We start from the raw sequence: 15,294 nt of genomic DNA on the forward strand, positions 1-15,294 counted from the left end.
GTCCCCTGTGGCCACGCGCGCCCCGGTCCTGCGTGTCACCGGACGCCGGGAGCTGCCAGTGCGGGGTCGTGCCTGACTTTATTTAGCTCCAGTCCCGCGGGCTCGGGCAGGGACGGTGGGCGTGCACGGGGGGGGGGGGGGCAGCTGGACAGTGGCCTCAGCGCGGGGTCAGAGCCAGCAGCAGAGCCAGCATGGTGGCCAGCAGGCATCCGGGTCCGAGGCGTGCAGGAGCCCTCGCGTGGGCCTCTGCGAAGAGAGCAGGGCGGCTCAGCCCGCCGCCCCCCAGCCCTGCCACCCCCGCCCCGCAGCCCCCGCCGCCCCGCCCGCCCACCTTCGAAGCTGAGGTCCAGGACCAGGTAGCCGTCGGGGACGCCGCCCAGCAGCCCCAGCTGCAGCGTGTCCAGCTCGGCCTGCGGCTGCCGGAACACCCAGTCCCGCACCGGGCTATCCTCCTCCGCGCCCTTCAGGTCCACCACGTGTGCGCCCAGAAGGCCTCGCACCTCGGCCACAGTCAGCGGCTGCAGGGCCCAGGCAGCCGTCAGCCCCCGCAGTCCCCGCCCACCTCCCGCCCCCCGCCCCGCCCCCATACCGCCACGACCTCCGCCCCCATACCGCCACGACCTCCGCCCCCATACCGCCACGACCTCCGCCCGCAGCCGCCGGAAGGCAGCCACGTCCAGGCTCACGTTCTCCCGACTGAGCGCCCGCAGGTCGTCCGTGGAGGCCCCGCCTGGCGGGAGAGGCGCCTCACAGCACACGCCCCCCGGCGCACAGGGACCCCTCCCCGGGAACGCCCACCGTGGCGCAGGGACACCTCCCCGGGAACGCCCCCCGGGGGCCCAGGGACCCCTCCCTGGGAACGCCCACCGGGGCACAAGGACCCCTCCCCGGGAACGCCCGCCGGGGGCACAGGGACCCCTCCCCGGGAACGCCCACCGTGGCGCAGGGACACCTTCCCGGGAACGCCCCCGGGGGGCACAGGGACCCCTCCCCGGGAACGCCCCCCGGGGGCCCAGGGACCCCTCCCTGGGAACGCCCACCGGGGCACAAGGACCCCTCCCCGGGAACGCCCGCCGGGGGCACAGGGACCCCTCCCCGGGAACGCCCGCCGGGAGCACAGGGACCCCTCCCCGGGAACGCCCACCGTGGCGCAGGGACACCTCCCCGGGAACGCCCACCGGGGCACAGGGACCCCTCCCCGGGAACGCCCCCCGGGGGCACAGGGACCCCTCCCCGGGAACGCCCGCCGGGAGCACAGGGACCCCTCCCCGGGAACGCCCGCCGGGGCACAGGGACCCCTCCCCGGGAACGGCCCCCGGGGGCCCAGGGACCCCTCCCCAGGAACGCCCACCGTGGCGCAGGGACACCTCCCCGGGAACGCCCGCCGGGGGCACAGGGACCCCTCCCCGGGAACGCCCACCAGGGGGGTACAGGGACCCCTCCCCGGGAACGCCCCCCGGGAGCACAGGGACCCCTCCCCGGGAACGCCCACCAGGGGGCACAGGGACCCCTCCCCGGGAACGCCCGCTGGCCCGCCTGGCCACGGGGAGGCCGGCTGGGGCTCACCCAGGAAGAGCAGGATCTTGGCGGAGTGCTCGGGCCCGCTCACGTTCCGGAACGCCGAGAGGGCCTTGGGGTACAGGACGCCCAGCTGCCCTGGGCCACAGGCGTCCAGGTCCCGGGGCCCCACGGCCCACAGGACGCCGGGCTGCACCTGCTGCAGCTGCTCGGGGCTGAGCGCACACAGGTAGGTGGGGCGGAAGCCGGCCAGGGCGTCCAGCAGCTCCCTGTCCACGTGGTTCCTCCCCAGCAGGTAGCGGGAAACCAGGGTGGCCACCTGCGGGGGCGGGGCTGAGCTGAGGGAGACCCCCTGCAGGGGGCGGGGCTGAGCTGAGGGAGACCCCCTGCAGGGGGCAGGGGCTGGGCTGAGGGAGACCCCCTGCAGGGGGCGGGGCTGAGCTGAGGGAGACCCCCTGCAGGGGGCAGGGGCTGGGCTGAGGGAGACCCCCTGCAGGGGGCGGGGGCTGAGCTGAGGGAGACCCCCTGCAGGGGGCGGGGCTGAGCTGAGGGAGACCCCCTGCAGGGGGCAGGGGCTGGGCTGAGGGAGACCCCCTGCAGGGGGCGGGGCTGAGCTGAGGGAGACCCCCTGCAGGGGGCGGGGGCTGAGCTGAGGGAGACCCCCTGCAGGGGGCGGGGCTGAGCTGAGGGAGACCCCCCTGCAGGGGCGGGGGCTGGGCTGAGGGAGAGACTCCCTGCAGGGGGCGGGGCTGAGCTGAGGGAGACCCCCTGCAGGGGGCGGGGCTGAGCTGAGGGAGACCCCCTGCAGGGGCGGGGGCTGGGCTGAGGGAGAGACTCCCTGCAGGGGGCGGGGCTGAGCTGAGGGAGAGACTCCCTGCAGGGGGCGGGGCTGAGCTGAGGGAGACCCCCTGCAGGGGGCAGGGGCTGGGCTGAGGGAGAGACTCCCTGCAGGGGGCGGGGGCTGAGCTGAGGGAGACCCCCCTGCAGGGGGCGGGGGCTGAGCTGAGGGAGACCCCCTGCAGGGGGCGGGGCGGAGCTGAGGGAGACCCCCTGCAGGGGGTGGGGCTGAGCTGAGGGAGACCCTCCTGCAGGGGGCAGGGGCTGAGCTGAGGGAGACCCCCTGCAGGGGGCGGGGGCTGAGCTGAGGGAGAGACTCCCTGCAGGGGGCGGGGCGGAGCTGAGGGAGACCCCCCCTGCAGGGGGCGGGGGCTGAGCTGAGGGAGAGACTCCCTGCAGGGGCAGGGGCTGAGCTGAGGGAGACCCCCCTGCAGGGGCAGGGCTGAGCTGAGGGAGACCCCCTGCAGGGGGCGGGGCTGAGCTGAGGGAGACCCCCCTGCAGGGGTAGGGCTGAGCTGAGGGAGACCCCCAGGCCCGCCCCCGCAGTCACCTGGGCGTCCATGTGCTGGCCTCTGCAGACGGGCAGCAGGGCCAGCACCGTGTCCAGGGAGGTGACGTTCCACTTGAGGATGTCCGCAGGCTTCATGGACAGGAAGAAGTAGCCCAGGCGCCGGGCCAGGGCCTCGGGGTAGCCTCGGGGGTAGAACTGGGGGGAGAGCGTGTGAGGGCGGCGCCCGGCCCCGCTCCGCCCTGCCTGGCCCCCCACCGCGACCCGGCCACCTCGTCCAGTATGCTCTTCAGAATGGCCAGCTGCTCGTAGGTGAAGGGGACCGAGTTCACGTGGTCCATCTGGGCGTCCAGCAGGGCCCCGTCCACGCAGGCCCGCAGCTCCCAGTCCGTGTAGAAGAACAGGCGCTCGTCCACCATGGCGGGCTTCCGTCCCGGGGGGCAGGCGGCCTCTGCAGGGGCCGGGGCAGGGCCGGCTCTCGGCGTCCACCCTCTGCCTCCTCCCACGCCCGCCCGAGACCTCGGGCGCCCCAACCAAGGGCGGGCCTCGGTCATCCATCAGGAAGAGGGGTGACTGTCCACCCCACTGAGGGCGGGGCTGCTGGGGGGGTCTCCCTCAGCCCAGCCCCGCCCCCTGCAGGGGGTCTCCCTCAGCCCAGCCCCGCCCCCTGCAGGGGGGGTCTCTCCCTCAGCTCGGCCTCCTGCCCCCCCGCTGCCCCGCCCACCCAGGGGACAGGGGCCTCACTCTTTGTGTCCCGCCGGAGCCTCCGGGGTGGGTCGGGGCCGGTGTGACGCAGCCACGTGCTGATGACGCCCTGTGGGGAGAGAGGCCCTGCTGAGCTCGGGGACCAGCCTGGGGGCAGGGCGGGGGCGAGGCCTCACCTGGGGGATGCTGTGGCTGATGGGCGGGTCCAGCACGGCCAGCAGGCCCCGCAGAGCGCCCAGGGTAGAGACTGACCACGTCGATGGGGGGCTGTCCAGAGACGGGGGTCCAGTTCAGGGACCCCGACTGCAACCCCAGATATGGGGCAGGGCAGGGGACCGGGCAGGAGCTGTCCCCGCCGGGGAGGGGGCCTGGGGGACAGTGGACGGCCAACCCCACACGCTCACCCGTAGGGGGGTCCTCCACCCTGCAGAGCCGCCCTGGCTGCCTCCCGCTGGTCCTGGTCCAGGGGTCCCGGGCAGCCTGCCAGCCTGGGGAGCAGCACTTCCGCCGAGCTGGCCACAAAGCGGCCAGGGAGATCACAGGCCAGGCCGCCCAGAGCCCGCACGTCGGCCGCGGTCACCCGAGAGCCCCACACACCCTGCAACACGCAGGCCTCAGTGTCTCCGGGGACCGCCGGCCCCTCCCCGCCCCGCGCCATGCCCGCCCGGCCCAGCCGCACCCTGCAGGCCAGCGCGTAAGACAGCAGCCGCCGCCGCTCGGGGGCCGTCCTGGGAAGCTTGTCCAGGTGGGCCTCGGCGATGTGGGAGAAGAAGCCGGCGCAGGCCCCGGGCCAGGGGAGCGTGGCGGGGCTGTGGACAGGGGCTGCTGCAGGCGGCCGCCCCAGCCCACCCCGCCCAGGCCAGGGGAGCGTGGGGGGCTGTGGACAGGGGCAGCCCAGGCCCGCGGGGCAGGGAGAGTGGGGGGCTGTGGACAGGGGCAGCCCCAGGCCCGCGGGGCAGGGAGAGTGGGGGGCTGTGGACGGGGGCAGCCCCAGGCCCGCGGGGTGGGGGAGCGTGGCGGGCTGTGGACAGGGGCTGCTGCAGGCGGCCGCCCCAGCCCACCCCGCCCAGGCCAGGGGAGCGTGGGGGGCTGTGGACAGGGGCAGCCCAGGCCCGCGGGGTGGGGGGCTGTGGACAGGGGCAGCCCAGGCCCGCGGGGCAGGGGAGCATGGGGGGCTGTGGACAGGCAGCCCAGGCCCACGGGGCGGGGATCGTGACAGGCTGTGGATGGGGGTGGGGCAGCCCAGGCCCGCGGGGTGGGGGGCTGTGGACGGGGGGTAGCCCAGGCCCACGGGGCGGGGGATCGTGGGGGGCTGTGGACAGGGGCAGCCCAGGCCCGCGGGGTGGGGGGCTGTGGACAGGGGCAGCCCAGGCCCGCGGGGTGGGGGGCTGTGGATGGGGGCAGCCCAGGTCCACGGGGCAGGGAGAGTGGGGGGCTGTGGGGGGGGCAGCCCAGGCCCGCGGGGCAGGGAGAGTGGGGGGCTGTGGACAGGGGCAGCCCAGGCCCACGGGGTGGGGGGCTGTGGACAGGGGCAGCCCAGGCCCGCGGGGTGGGGGGCTGTGGATGGGGGCAGCCCAGGTCCGCGGGGCAGGGGAGAGTGGGGGGCTGTGGGGGGGCAGCCCAGGCCCGCGGGGTGGGGGGCTGTGGGTGGGGGCAGCCCAGGCCCGCGGGGCGGGGATCGTGGCAGGCTGTGGACAGGCAGCCCAGGTCCGCGGGGCAGGGAACGTGGGGGGCTGTGGACGCGGGGGGGCAGCCCAGGCCCGCGGGGCGGGGAGCGGGGCCTACTTGAGGAAGGGGAGCAGCTCGGGCAGGAAGGCGTCCAGGTCCTTGGGGACACCCAGCTCCGTGAGGCGACGCGCCAGACAGCGCAGCTGCGGGCGTCCAGGGGCAGGCCCTCTGAGCTGTCGCCCCCAGGGGGCGGCCCAGGGCTGAGTGCTCCCCCACCCCTCACCTGCCCATGGCCATGGGTGTCCACACCGGGACGTGGCCCCCCGATCTTGTGCCCTTGGGACGGAGCCTGGCAGCTGGCCCTGAGGCTCCCTAGGGCCCAGAGCCCAGGTGCCCCGGGTGGCCCAGCCTGCTCCGAAAGCTGGAGCCAGTGTGGTGTGGCCGGGGGTGGGCACAGTTCCTCGGGGCCCCGGGGCTGACCTGGTCCAGCTGGAGCATGGCGTTCTCCCGCCTCAGGGCCGTGGCCAGCTCCCGGACACGCTCCATGCTCAGGCCCGACAGGGCGGTGCACGTGAGGCCCAGAGGGCGGCCTGGGGCACGGCTGGGGGGCCAGGTCTGTGCACTCAGGTCACCCCCACAGGGCCCTCAGTCCCCCGGTGCTCCCTGGGGCCCTCCCCGCAGCCCGGCCACACGGCGGAGGTGGGGAAGTCCCCAGGGCAGGTCTGGGGGCATTCAGGGGCAGAGGCTGGGACTGCCCCCACGGGTCAGGAGCCCTGGAGTCCCATCCCCGAGGGCGTGGGGCCCAGGACCCACCTGGCGGCGTCAGGTGCGGCCAGGACTTGGCTGAGGAGCGTGGTGTCCTGTGGGACAGGCCTGGCTGCACCCTGGGCCCAGCTGCTCCAGGGCCCAGCTACTCTGTGGGCCCAGCTGCTCCAGGGCCCAGCTACTCTGCGGGCCCAGCTGCTCCAGGGCCCAGCCAGTCTGGGCTCTGCTACACCTGGGCCTGCAACTGCCAGGCCAGTCCTCTCAGCCCAGCTGTGTCCTTACAAGTGGACACACTAGGTGGAAGCCAGGAATTAGGCTGTGTGTGTGTGAGACCGGCCTGAAGACCAGCACCCACTGCGGAAGCCCACGCCCAGCGTCTGGCACTCCAAAGTCCTGCCCAGACCCTGGGAACCTCCCAGGGGGTCCCAGCACCACCCCCCCCCCGGGAAAGCTCCCAGAATTCTCTGTCCTCAGGGCCACAGGGGCTACCTGACCTGACAACAAGGGGCAATGAACCTTCCCAGACGCCCTAGGGAAGCCCCTGCTCTCCCAGGCCAGCAAATCTGGGGAGAGGGTTGCTAATTTCCCCCCAACAAACCCTTCCTCCAGGACCCCCCATCCTCTGTCCTGGAGGAGGGGGGGTAAACAGGCTCCCTTAAAGACCCAGGGAGTCCACGCGGACTGCGCGCTCAGCCCTCTGCCCTGCTGAGCCCCCGCCTGGCCTGCCCAGGTCTGTTCTCTCCATCAAGCGCGTGGCCTCCTCTCCCCAGTCCCCGCCACTGGGCGCTCTCTCCGTGCCCTCTCTCTGTCCTCCCTCTCTCTCTGTCCTCCCTCTCTCTCTCTGTCCTCTCTCTGTCCTCTGTCCTCTCTGTCCTCTCTCTCTGTCCTCTCTCTCTGTCCTCCCTCTCTCTCTCTGTCCTCCCTCTCTCTGTCCTCTCTCTGCCCTCTCTCTCTCTCTCTGCCCTCTCTCTCTCTGCCCTCTCTCTCTCTCTCTGCCCTCCCTCTCTGTCCTCTCTCTCTGTCCTCTCTCTCTCTGTCCTCTCTCTCTCTCTTTCTGTCCTCTCTCTCTCTCTGTCCTCTCTCTCTCTCTCTGTCCTCTCTCTCTCTCTCTCTCTGTCCCCTCTCTCTGTCCTCTCTCTCTCTGTCCTCTCTCTGTGTCCCCTCTCTCTGTCCTTCTGTTCTGATGGACGCCCCTGTCCCCTGGAAAGCCTCCTCACTCCGCTGCAGGCCTGAGCTCGTTCCTGTCCTCATGCACAGCCTCCATGGCCCCCTCCCCAGCGACAGACACCGCTGACCACGGCCCCTCATGGCTGAACTCCGTTTATGTGGCGCAGGCGTGTGCGTGCGTGTGCACACACGTGTACGGGTTGGAGAACACAGCCCAGCAGTCCCAGGTCCCCGTAGAGCCCAGACCTCCACCCAGGGCCAGGAAGCCCCCCATTTCCCTGCAGGGCGCCTTACCTGCTGCGTCTGCACAGCCTGGGGCATCCACGCTGCGGGGGGAGGGCCGGGGGCTTCCCGTGAGGCCCCGCATTCCCTGCCGGACAGCAGCCACCCCCCCGGCCCCCACCCCAGCTCAGCCTCAACCCCGCCTGGGGCTCAGGGAGAGCTGGGCGAAGGCTCCGCTGGGCAGGGCCCGGCAAGGTCTCCCGGGCCTCTCTCATGGCTCGGTAACCCCCCCACTCACCAAGGCCGAGGAGGAGGAGCAGAAGCCGGTGGTGAGGAGGGGGCCTGCGGGGCCCCAGGGGATCCGTCAGCCGGGCCATGGTCTGTGGGACAGCAGCTCTGACTCTCCCAGCCCCGGCACAGCCTGCGCCACCCGCCCCTCCGGCTGGGGGAGGGGCTGCTGGCACTCAGCCTTCCCCCTGGGCAGGGCCTCAGGCTCCCCTTTCACAGCAGGGGACAGGGCAGCTGGGGGGTCCCCACCACACCCCTGCCATGCCGCCCCCACCCGCAGGGGTGCCACCCAGGGGTGGTGCTCAGGAGCCCCCCCAGCTGGGCTCCGGGGGCGGAGCTGCAGGACACCAAATGCCCCTCTGCACCCCCCCGGGGGGGCAGCCACCTGGGCGCCTGCTGCTCAGCCAGCACTGCCCCGTGCTGAGCGCCTACTGCATACCGAGCCCTGCGTCTCCCCGGGAAGCCCACGGCCCCTCAGAGCGTGGGGCACAGGAGCCACCCGGCCCAGCCCAGTCCCCAGGCCTCTCGGGGGAGGGTGGCGGGAAGGGGCTCCAGGCTCACTGGTGTGCCTTGAGCACAGAGGCCAAGCTGGCCCCGGTCACGCTGGGCACTGCGGGGAGAGAGAGAGGCCTCCAGGAGGCAGCAGGGCCACAGGGCAGGGCTCGCCAGGGTCGCTGCCCGGCAAGTCCCAGGAGCAGCCCTGGCCTGACCTTGTCCCCCCAGGCCAAGCCTGGCTGGCTGCACCCCTCATCACCCATCACCCACAGACACCTGCGCCCTGACCCACCCCACGTGGCCCAGGCCGGGCTGAGTCCCTCATGGGCCTGGACACTGAGTGGGTCCCAGGTGGGATTCTGGGGAAGCCCCCAGCTCAACCAGGGCTGCAGGGCCAGCGCGGGTGGAGGGGAGCCAGTGCCCGGCCCCTGGACGCGAGACCAGCAGGCGTCCCACAGCTCCCGCCTCACCCTGGGTCAGATGCAAGGTGCACGCCCGCCCAGAGCCCACACGACAGGAATCGAGTTTCAGGCTGCGGCCACTCCTCTGTCCAGAGCCCCGAGGCTGGAGGGAGAAGCCAGGTGCGGGGGCACAGTGCCGGTGGGCGCGGGCAGTCACTTCCAGCTCCGAGCCCAGGCCTCCAGGCTCCCTCTGCCCCCTGGCTGGAGCTGACCCCGTGCTGCCCACTGGGACTCCCAGTCCCGAGGTTCCCAGGGCCCCTCCCAGGGTCCAGGCAGGCCCTGCCGACAGTGCCTGTGGCACGCCCAGGTCGCCGACCAGACCCAAGCCTGCGTGTGTCTCCTCACCTGGGCCGCGGGAGGCTGGGCAGGTTCCGGGAGCCGTCCAGGGGAACCAGCGAAGCTCGGCTGAGCACAGGGGTGGCTCACGCTACAGGAATGCGAGGGTGGAGACCCTGGGGAGGCGGCACCGGCACCGCCGGACACCGGCCTGGGCCCCTGGGGGAGGGGTGGGCCTGGGAGGCAGCTTCCTCAGAGGTGGCAAAACCCAGGACACATGGGGGCCCAGGGCACAGCGATGGTCGGGGTCCACAGGGGCCAGCAGCAATGGTCGGGGTCCACGGGGGCCGGCAGCGATGGTCGGGGCCCACGGGGGCCGGCGCCGGGTCCCAGGGCACAGCGATGGCCGGGGTCCACGGGGGCCGGCGCCGGGTCCCAGGGCACAGCGATGGTCAGGGTCCACGGGGGCCGGCGCCGGGTCCCAGGGCACAGCGATGGTCAGGGTCCACGGGGGCCAGCAGCGATGGTCGGGGTCCACGGGGGCCAGCGCCGGGTCCCAGGGCACAGCGATGGCCGGGGTCCACGGGGGCCAGCGCCGGGTCCCAGGGCACAGCGATGGTCGGGGTCCACGGGGGCCGGCAGCGATGGTCGGGGCCCACGGGGGCCGGCGCCGGGTCCCAGGGCACAGCGATGGCCGGGGTCCACGGGGGCCGGCGCCGGGTCCCAGGGCACAGCGATGGTCGGGGTCCACGCCGCCAGCCCGCGGTGCTCCTCACTCAGCAGGGCTGTGGGTGCGCGGGGCGGGGGCGGCTCCAGCAGGCCCTGCAGGTGCACTGGCTCCGCGCCCTGGGGGGCTGGGCCAGCCCTCCCTCAAGCCCCCAGTGCCCATCCCCATGCAGCTGCCCCTCCCCCGGCCTCTGACCTAAGGCTAGGGTCTCTGTTTCTTCCGATGCTGCCTGACCCTGCCTAACACGGAATTCGGCAATGCCGACAGGCAGACAATTCTGGGCAAAACATGCATCAAGAACGGGGCCGAGCACAGGTGACGCCATGACCTGCGGTGCCGGCTCCATGTAAGCGCTGGCCCGGCTCCCCGCTAAGGCCCGGGAGGGCAGTGGAGGATGGTCCAAGTGCTTGGGCCCCTGCACCCGCGTGGGGGACCCGGGAGAAGCTCCCGGCTCCTGGCTTCGGCCTGGCCCAGCCGTGGCCATCCTGGTCATTGTTGTTAAGGTTCACGTACGCATTTGAAAGGCGGCGTCACACACAGAGCCCTCCATGTGCTGGGTCACTCCTCAAACAGCCCGGACAGCTGGGACGGACAAGGGGGCCTGCCGACCCTGGCCCCGCCGCCGGCCCGCCCCGCCCGGCCTCCGCCAGCTGCCCTCAGGGCGACGTCGCGGGAGCGCATGGCTGGACCCGCCTCGGGGCACGCGAGCTTCCGTTTCTGGTGTCCCGGGTTCGGGCTGCGCTCCCGCACCCCTGGGCGCCTCACCCCGTGACCCGTTCTCGGGTCGGGCGGGGACACCCGTGCAGTCGTCGTGTTGCAGCCACGGAGACTCGCGACGCAGGGGCTGCGGGACCGATGCTGCACGCCCACCACCCGCCCGCCCGCTCTGCACGCGGCCCTGGCGCGACGGCGCTGTCCTCATTCTAGGTTTCTCAGGAACTCAGCAAGTTTACTAAAAAGTCAAAAACAGTAATCATCTGTGACGTAAGAATGAGGAAGGCCCCGCAGGCAGAGCGGCCCGATGGGGCAGGCGAGGGCTGCAGAACACACGTGCCCCAGCCACGGGGTCCCCAGGACATGCATGTCTAGGTCACAGGAACCCCGGGACACGCCCGTCCCAGCCACGGGAACCCTGGGACACGCCCGTCCCAGCCACAGGGTCCCCAGGACACGCCCGTCCCAGCCACGGGGTCTCTGGCACACGCCTGTCCCAGCCATGGGGTCCCCGGGACGTGCACGTCCCAGCCACGGGGTCTCCAGAGCACGTGTGTGGAAAGCATCGGGGTTCTAGAACACCGTGTCCGAGCACCGGAGAAAGACCTGGGGCTGACGGTGGGGGACACCAGCTGGACGTGGCCTGCGTTCCAGGCCCCACGTGCGCCCAGAGGAGCCATGGGAAGGGCGACACCCAGGCCCCTCGGCCCAGCTGCGCTGCAGGAGCCGCCGCGCCCTGCGGGTCCTCATTAGCGGCTAATGGCCGCCTGCCCGCACCTCCACCTGTTGACAAGCTGTGGGGGCCCCACAGGGACGCCCCGCGTGTGCCCTGCGCCGCTAATGACGCGCTCATCACCCTCCGACAGATAAAACGCTCCGCTCGGCCCTCGGGGACGGCGCCCGCCTCTCGGAGGGCGGAGGGGCCGGGTGGGCTCCGGGGGCGCCCGTCGGGCCGACACAGGCCCCCGCACAGGTGGCCGCACGGCGGGGACAGGAGGCGGCCAGTATCCACTCTGCTGGCCTGGGCGGCCCACAAGCCCAACACGGGGGCCATGAGGGTCAGGCGCGCAGGTGACCCCGGGGCACGGGGACAGGGAGGCCCCGGGGTGCTGGGCGCAGGTGGTCCCCTGCGGGTGACAGCGTCGGCACCGCCGTGGGGGCCTGGAAGCACACTGTGCCCGCGGCTGGAAATGTCGGGGGTCGGAGGCCCGCGCGGGCTCCCAGCCGGCCAGCCCCCCAGTCCCGGCCCGTGGGCAGGCCCTCCTGTGGGCTCCAGGCTGAGCCGCCTCGGGGCCCCTCGCGGGGGCGGCGCCGGGCAGGGGGTGCCTCCCTGCGTGCCCCCCCCCACGTTCGCGGTTCACTCGGGCGCGCGCACGGGAAATACCTGCTAATGATGATGATGAAACAGCTTGTAAAACGGAGCGCGGGGTCGCCTGAGGCTGCGCCTGCCGGCCGGGGGCTCCCTGGAATGAATAATGAGGACCTCCAGGGGCTGCCACGTGAGTGTGTGTGTGTGTGACTGTGTGTGACTGTGTGTGTGACTGTGTGTGACTGTGTGTGTGTGTGTGAGGGGCTCCCGGGAATGAGTAATGAGGACCTCCAGGGGCCGCCACGTGAGTGTGTGACTGTGTGTGTGACTGTGTGAGTGTGAGTGTGTGTGTGACTGTGTGAGTATGTGTGAGTGTGTGTGTGAGTATGTGTGAGGGGCTCCCGGGAATGAGTAATGAGGACCTCCAGGGGCCGCCACGTGAGTGTGTGAGTGTGTGACTGTGTGTGTGTGTGTGTGTGAGTGTGTGTGTGACTGTGAGTGTGTGTGTGACTGTGTGTGTGTGTGTGAGGGGCTCCCGGGAATGAGTAATGAGGACCTCCAGGGGCCGCCACGTGAGTGTGTGTGTGTGTGTGTGACTGTGTGTGAGTGTGTGTGTGATTGTGTGTGAGTGTGTGAGTGTGTGTGAGGGGCTCCCGGGAATGAGTAATGAGGACCTCCAGGGGCCGCCACGTGAGTGTGTGTGTGATTGTGTGTGACTGTGTGTGTGTGTGTGAGGGGCTCCCGGGAATGAGTAATGAGGACCTCCAGGGGCCGCCACGTGAGTGTGTGAGTGTGTGACTGTGTGTGTGTGTGTGTGAGTGTGTGTGACTGTGTGAGTGTGTGTGTGAGGGGCTCCCGGGAATGAGTAATGAGGACCTCCAGGGGCTGCCACGTGAGTGTGTGTGTGAGTGTGAGTGTGTGTGACTGTGTGTGTGTGTGTGAGTGTGTGTGAGGGGCTCCCGGGAATGAGTAATGAGGACCTCCAGGGGCCGCCCGCTGGTGTGCGCGTGGGTGGAGAGCAGGGAGCATGTGACTGTGTGAGTGTGTGTGAGTGTGTGACTGTGTGTGTGTGTCACTGTGTGAGTGTGTGAGTGTAAGTGTGAGTGTGTGACTGTGTGTGTGTGACTGTGTGTGAGTGTGTGACTGTGTGAGTCTGTGTGACTGTGTGAGTGTGTGTGAGGGGCTCCCGGGAATGAGTAATGAGGACCTCCAGGGGCCACCACGTGAGTGTGTGACTGTGTGTGTGTGTGACTGTGTGTGTGTGACTGTGTGAGTGTGTGTGAGGGGCTTCCGGGAATGAGTAATGAGGACCTCCAGGGGCCACCACGTGAGTGTGTGACTGTGTGACTGTGTGTGTGATTGTGTGTGTGACTATGTGAGTGTGTGTGTGTGTGTGACTGTGTGTGTGACTGTGTGAGTGTGTGTGTGTGTGACTGTGTGTGTGTGAGGGGCTCCCGGGAATGAGTAATGAGGACCTCCAGGGGCCGCCACGTGAGTGTGTGACTGTGTGAGTGAGTGTGTGACTGTGTGTGTGACTGTGAGTGTGTGTGTGACTGTGTGAGTGTGTGTGTGAGGGGCTCCCGGGAATGAGTAATGAGGACCTCCAGGGGCCGCCACGTGAGTGTGTGTGTGTGTGACTGTGTGTGAGTGTGTGTGTGATTGTGTGTGAGTGTGTGTGTGTGTGTGAGGGGCTCCCGGGAATGAGTAATGAGGACCTCCAGGGGCCGCCACGTGAGTGTGTGTGTGTGTGACTGTGTGTGAGTGTGTGTGTGAGTGTGTGTGTGTGTGTGTGTGAGGGGCTCCCGGGAATGAGTAATGAGGACCTCCAGGGGCTGCCACGTGAGTGTGTGTGTGAGTGTGAGTGTGTGTGACTGTGTGTGTGTGTGTGAGTGTGTGTGAGGGGCTCCCGGGAATGAGTAATGAGGACCTCCAGGGGCTGCCACGTGAGTGTGTGTGTGAGTGTGAGTGTGTGTGACTGTGTGTGTGTGTGAGGGGCTCCCGGGAATGAGTAATGAGGACCTCCAGGGGCCGCCACGTGAGTGTGTGAGTGTGTGTGAGTGTGTGTGTGTGTGTGTGTGAGGGGCTCCTGGGAATGAGTAATGAAGACCTCCAGGGGCCGCCCGCTGGTGTGCGCGTGGGTGGAGAGCAGGGAGCATGTGACTGTGTGAGTGTGTGTGAGTGACTGTGTGTGTGTGTGACTGTGTGAGTGTGTGTGAATGTGTATGTGACTGTGTGAGTGTGTGTGTCACTGTGTGAGTGTGTGAGTGTAAGTGTGTGTGTGTGGCTGTGTGAGTGTATGTGACTGTGTGTGTGTGAGTGTGTGGCCGCAGGTGTGAGAGCCAGGGAGCATGTGACTGTGTGAGTGTGTGTGTGGCTCAGTCAGTGTCTGTGTACTGGAGCCTGAGGGAGGGGACAGAGGAAGCCCCGCCCTCCTTCGGCCCCTGCAGCAGCGGCCTTGGCCCCGCCCTGACTTAGGCACACAAATTGGCTGGCGGAGGTGGGCTCCGGCCTCGCCCTTCAGGACCCAGGCCCCGTATCCGAGTCCCCGGGTTCGAATCCCAGTTCCAGCTGCTGCACCCACATGGGAGACTGGGGTGGAGCTGGGGCTCCTGGCGTGGGCCTGGCCCCATCCGGCCACCGTAAGGGTCTGGGGTGGACCAGCGATGGGACTTCTCCCTCCCTCTCTTAAATAAATAAATATTGAAGGCCGGCACCGCGGCTCACTAGGCTAATCCTCCGCCTTGCGGCGCCGGCACACCAGGTTCTAGTCCCGGTCGGGGCGCCGGATTCTGTCCCGGTTGCCCCTCTTCCAGGCCAGCTCTCTGCTGTGGCCAGGGAGTGCAGTGGAGGATGGCCCAAGTGCTTGGGCCCTGCACCCCATGGGAGACCAGGAGAAGCACCTGGCTCCTGCCATCGGATCAGCGCGGTGCGCCGGCAGCAGCGCGCCGGCCGCGGCGGCCATTGGAGGGTGAACCAACGGCAAAGGAAGACCTTTCTCTCTGTCTCTCTCTCTGTCCACTCTGCCTGTCAAAAAATAAAAAAATAAATAAATTAATTAATTAAAAATAAATATTGAAAATAAATTTGCATATCAGAACTGTGAAATGGTGGTGAGGGACCTGTAACACCTGTGCCGTGCGGCCCCCAGCCCCTTCCTGTCCCCCACGGACGGGCGTGGCCCCTGGCGTGGCACGGGGCGTCCAGGCTCCCCGTGCCCTCTCCTGGCCTCTGCGGCCTGTGACCCACTTGCATTTGGGGAAGAACGAGGAAAACCACTGGGTATCAGCCCTGGGGTAACGCTGCCCCCCCACAGCCAGAGGACTGCACGGCCCAGTGGTCAGCCCGACAGAACCAGGGCCTGGAGCCGCAGGACAAGAGGGGCAAGGGGTGTGCCCTCCACCCTGGACGTTTCTGGAATGTCCAGTGAAGCCACGGGGGACACCTGCACCCCGGGAGTGACAGACGGACAGAGGGCTTCCATTCCCGGGCTCACTCCCCAGATGGCCGCAGCGGTGGGGGCCGGGCCAGTGCGAAGCCAGGAGCCCGAGCTCCGCCGGGGCTCCCGCCAGGGGCCAGGGTGCTGGGGCCCAGGCGCTTGCCTGGCGCTGCTTCGGCAGGTGCCTGAGCCGGGAGC

The 15,294-nt window shown here is 69.9% G+C and overlaps 1 protein-coding gene across 1 annotated transcript; it reads right to left on the minus strand.

The window, feature by feature from the left end:
- Positions 1-59: 59 nt before the first annotated feature.
- On the minus strand, positions 60-9,048 carry LOC127489709 (mesothelin). The gene is made up of 16 exons (XM_070064179.2): positions 8,980-9,048; positions 7,689-7,770; positions 7,463-7,494; positions 6,050-6,096; positions 5,717-5,837; positions 5,354-5,439; positions 4,248-4,377; positions 3,973-4,166; positions 3,745-3,835; positions 3,608-3,677; positions 3,136-3,314; positions 2,906-3,061; positions 1,567-1,837; positions 636-730; positions 332-518; positions 60-246 (listed from the first exon to the last, which is right to left on the minus strand). Exons 2-16 carry the CDS (start codon positions 7,765-7,767, stop codon positions 158-160), a joined length of 1,827 nt encoding a protein of 608 aa, XP_069920280.1. The 5' UTR covers positions 7,768-7,770; positions 8,980-9,048; the 3' UTR covers positions 60-157.
- Positions 9,049-15,294: the final 6,246 nt, after the last annotated feature.

This window comes from Oryctolagus cuniculus, chromosome 19 (assembly GCF_051225735.1).
Source record: "Oryctolagus cuniculus isolate XC-2025 breed Fujian yellow rabbit chromosome 19, ASM5122573v1, whole genome shotgun sequence".
Lineage (NCBI taxonomy): Eukaryota > Metazoa > Chordata > Mammalia > Lagomorpha > Leporidae > Oryctolagus > Oryctolagus cuniculus.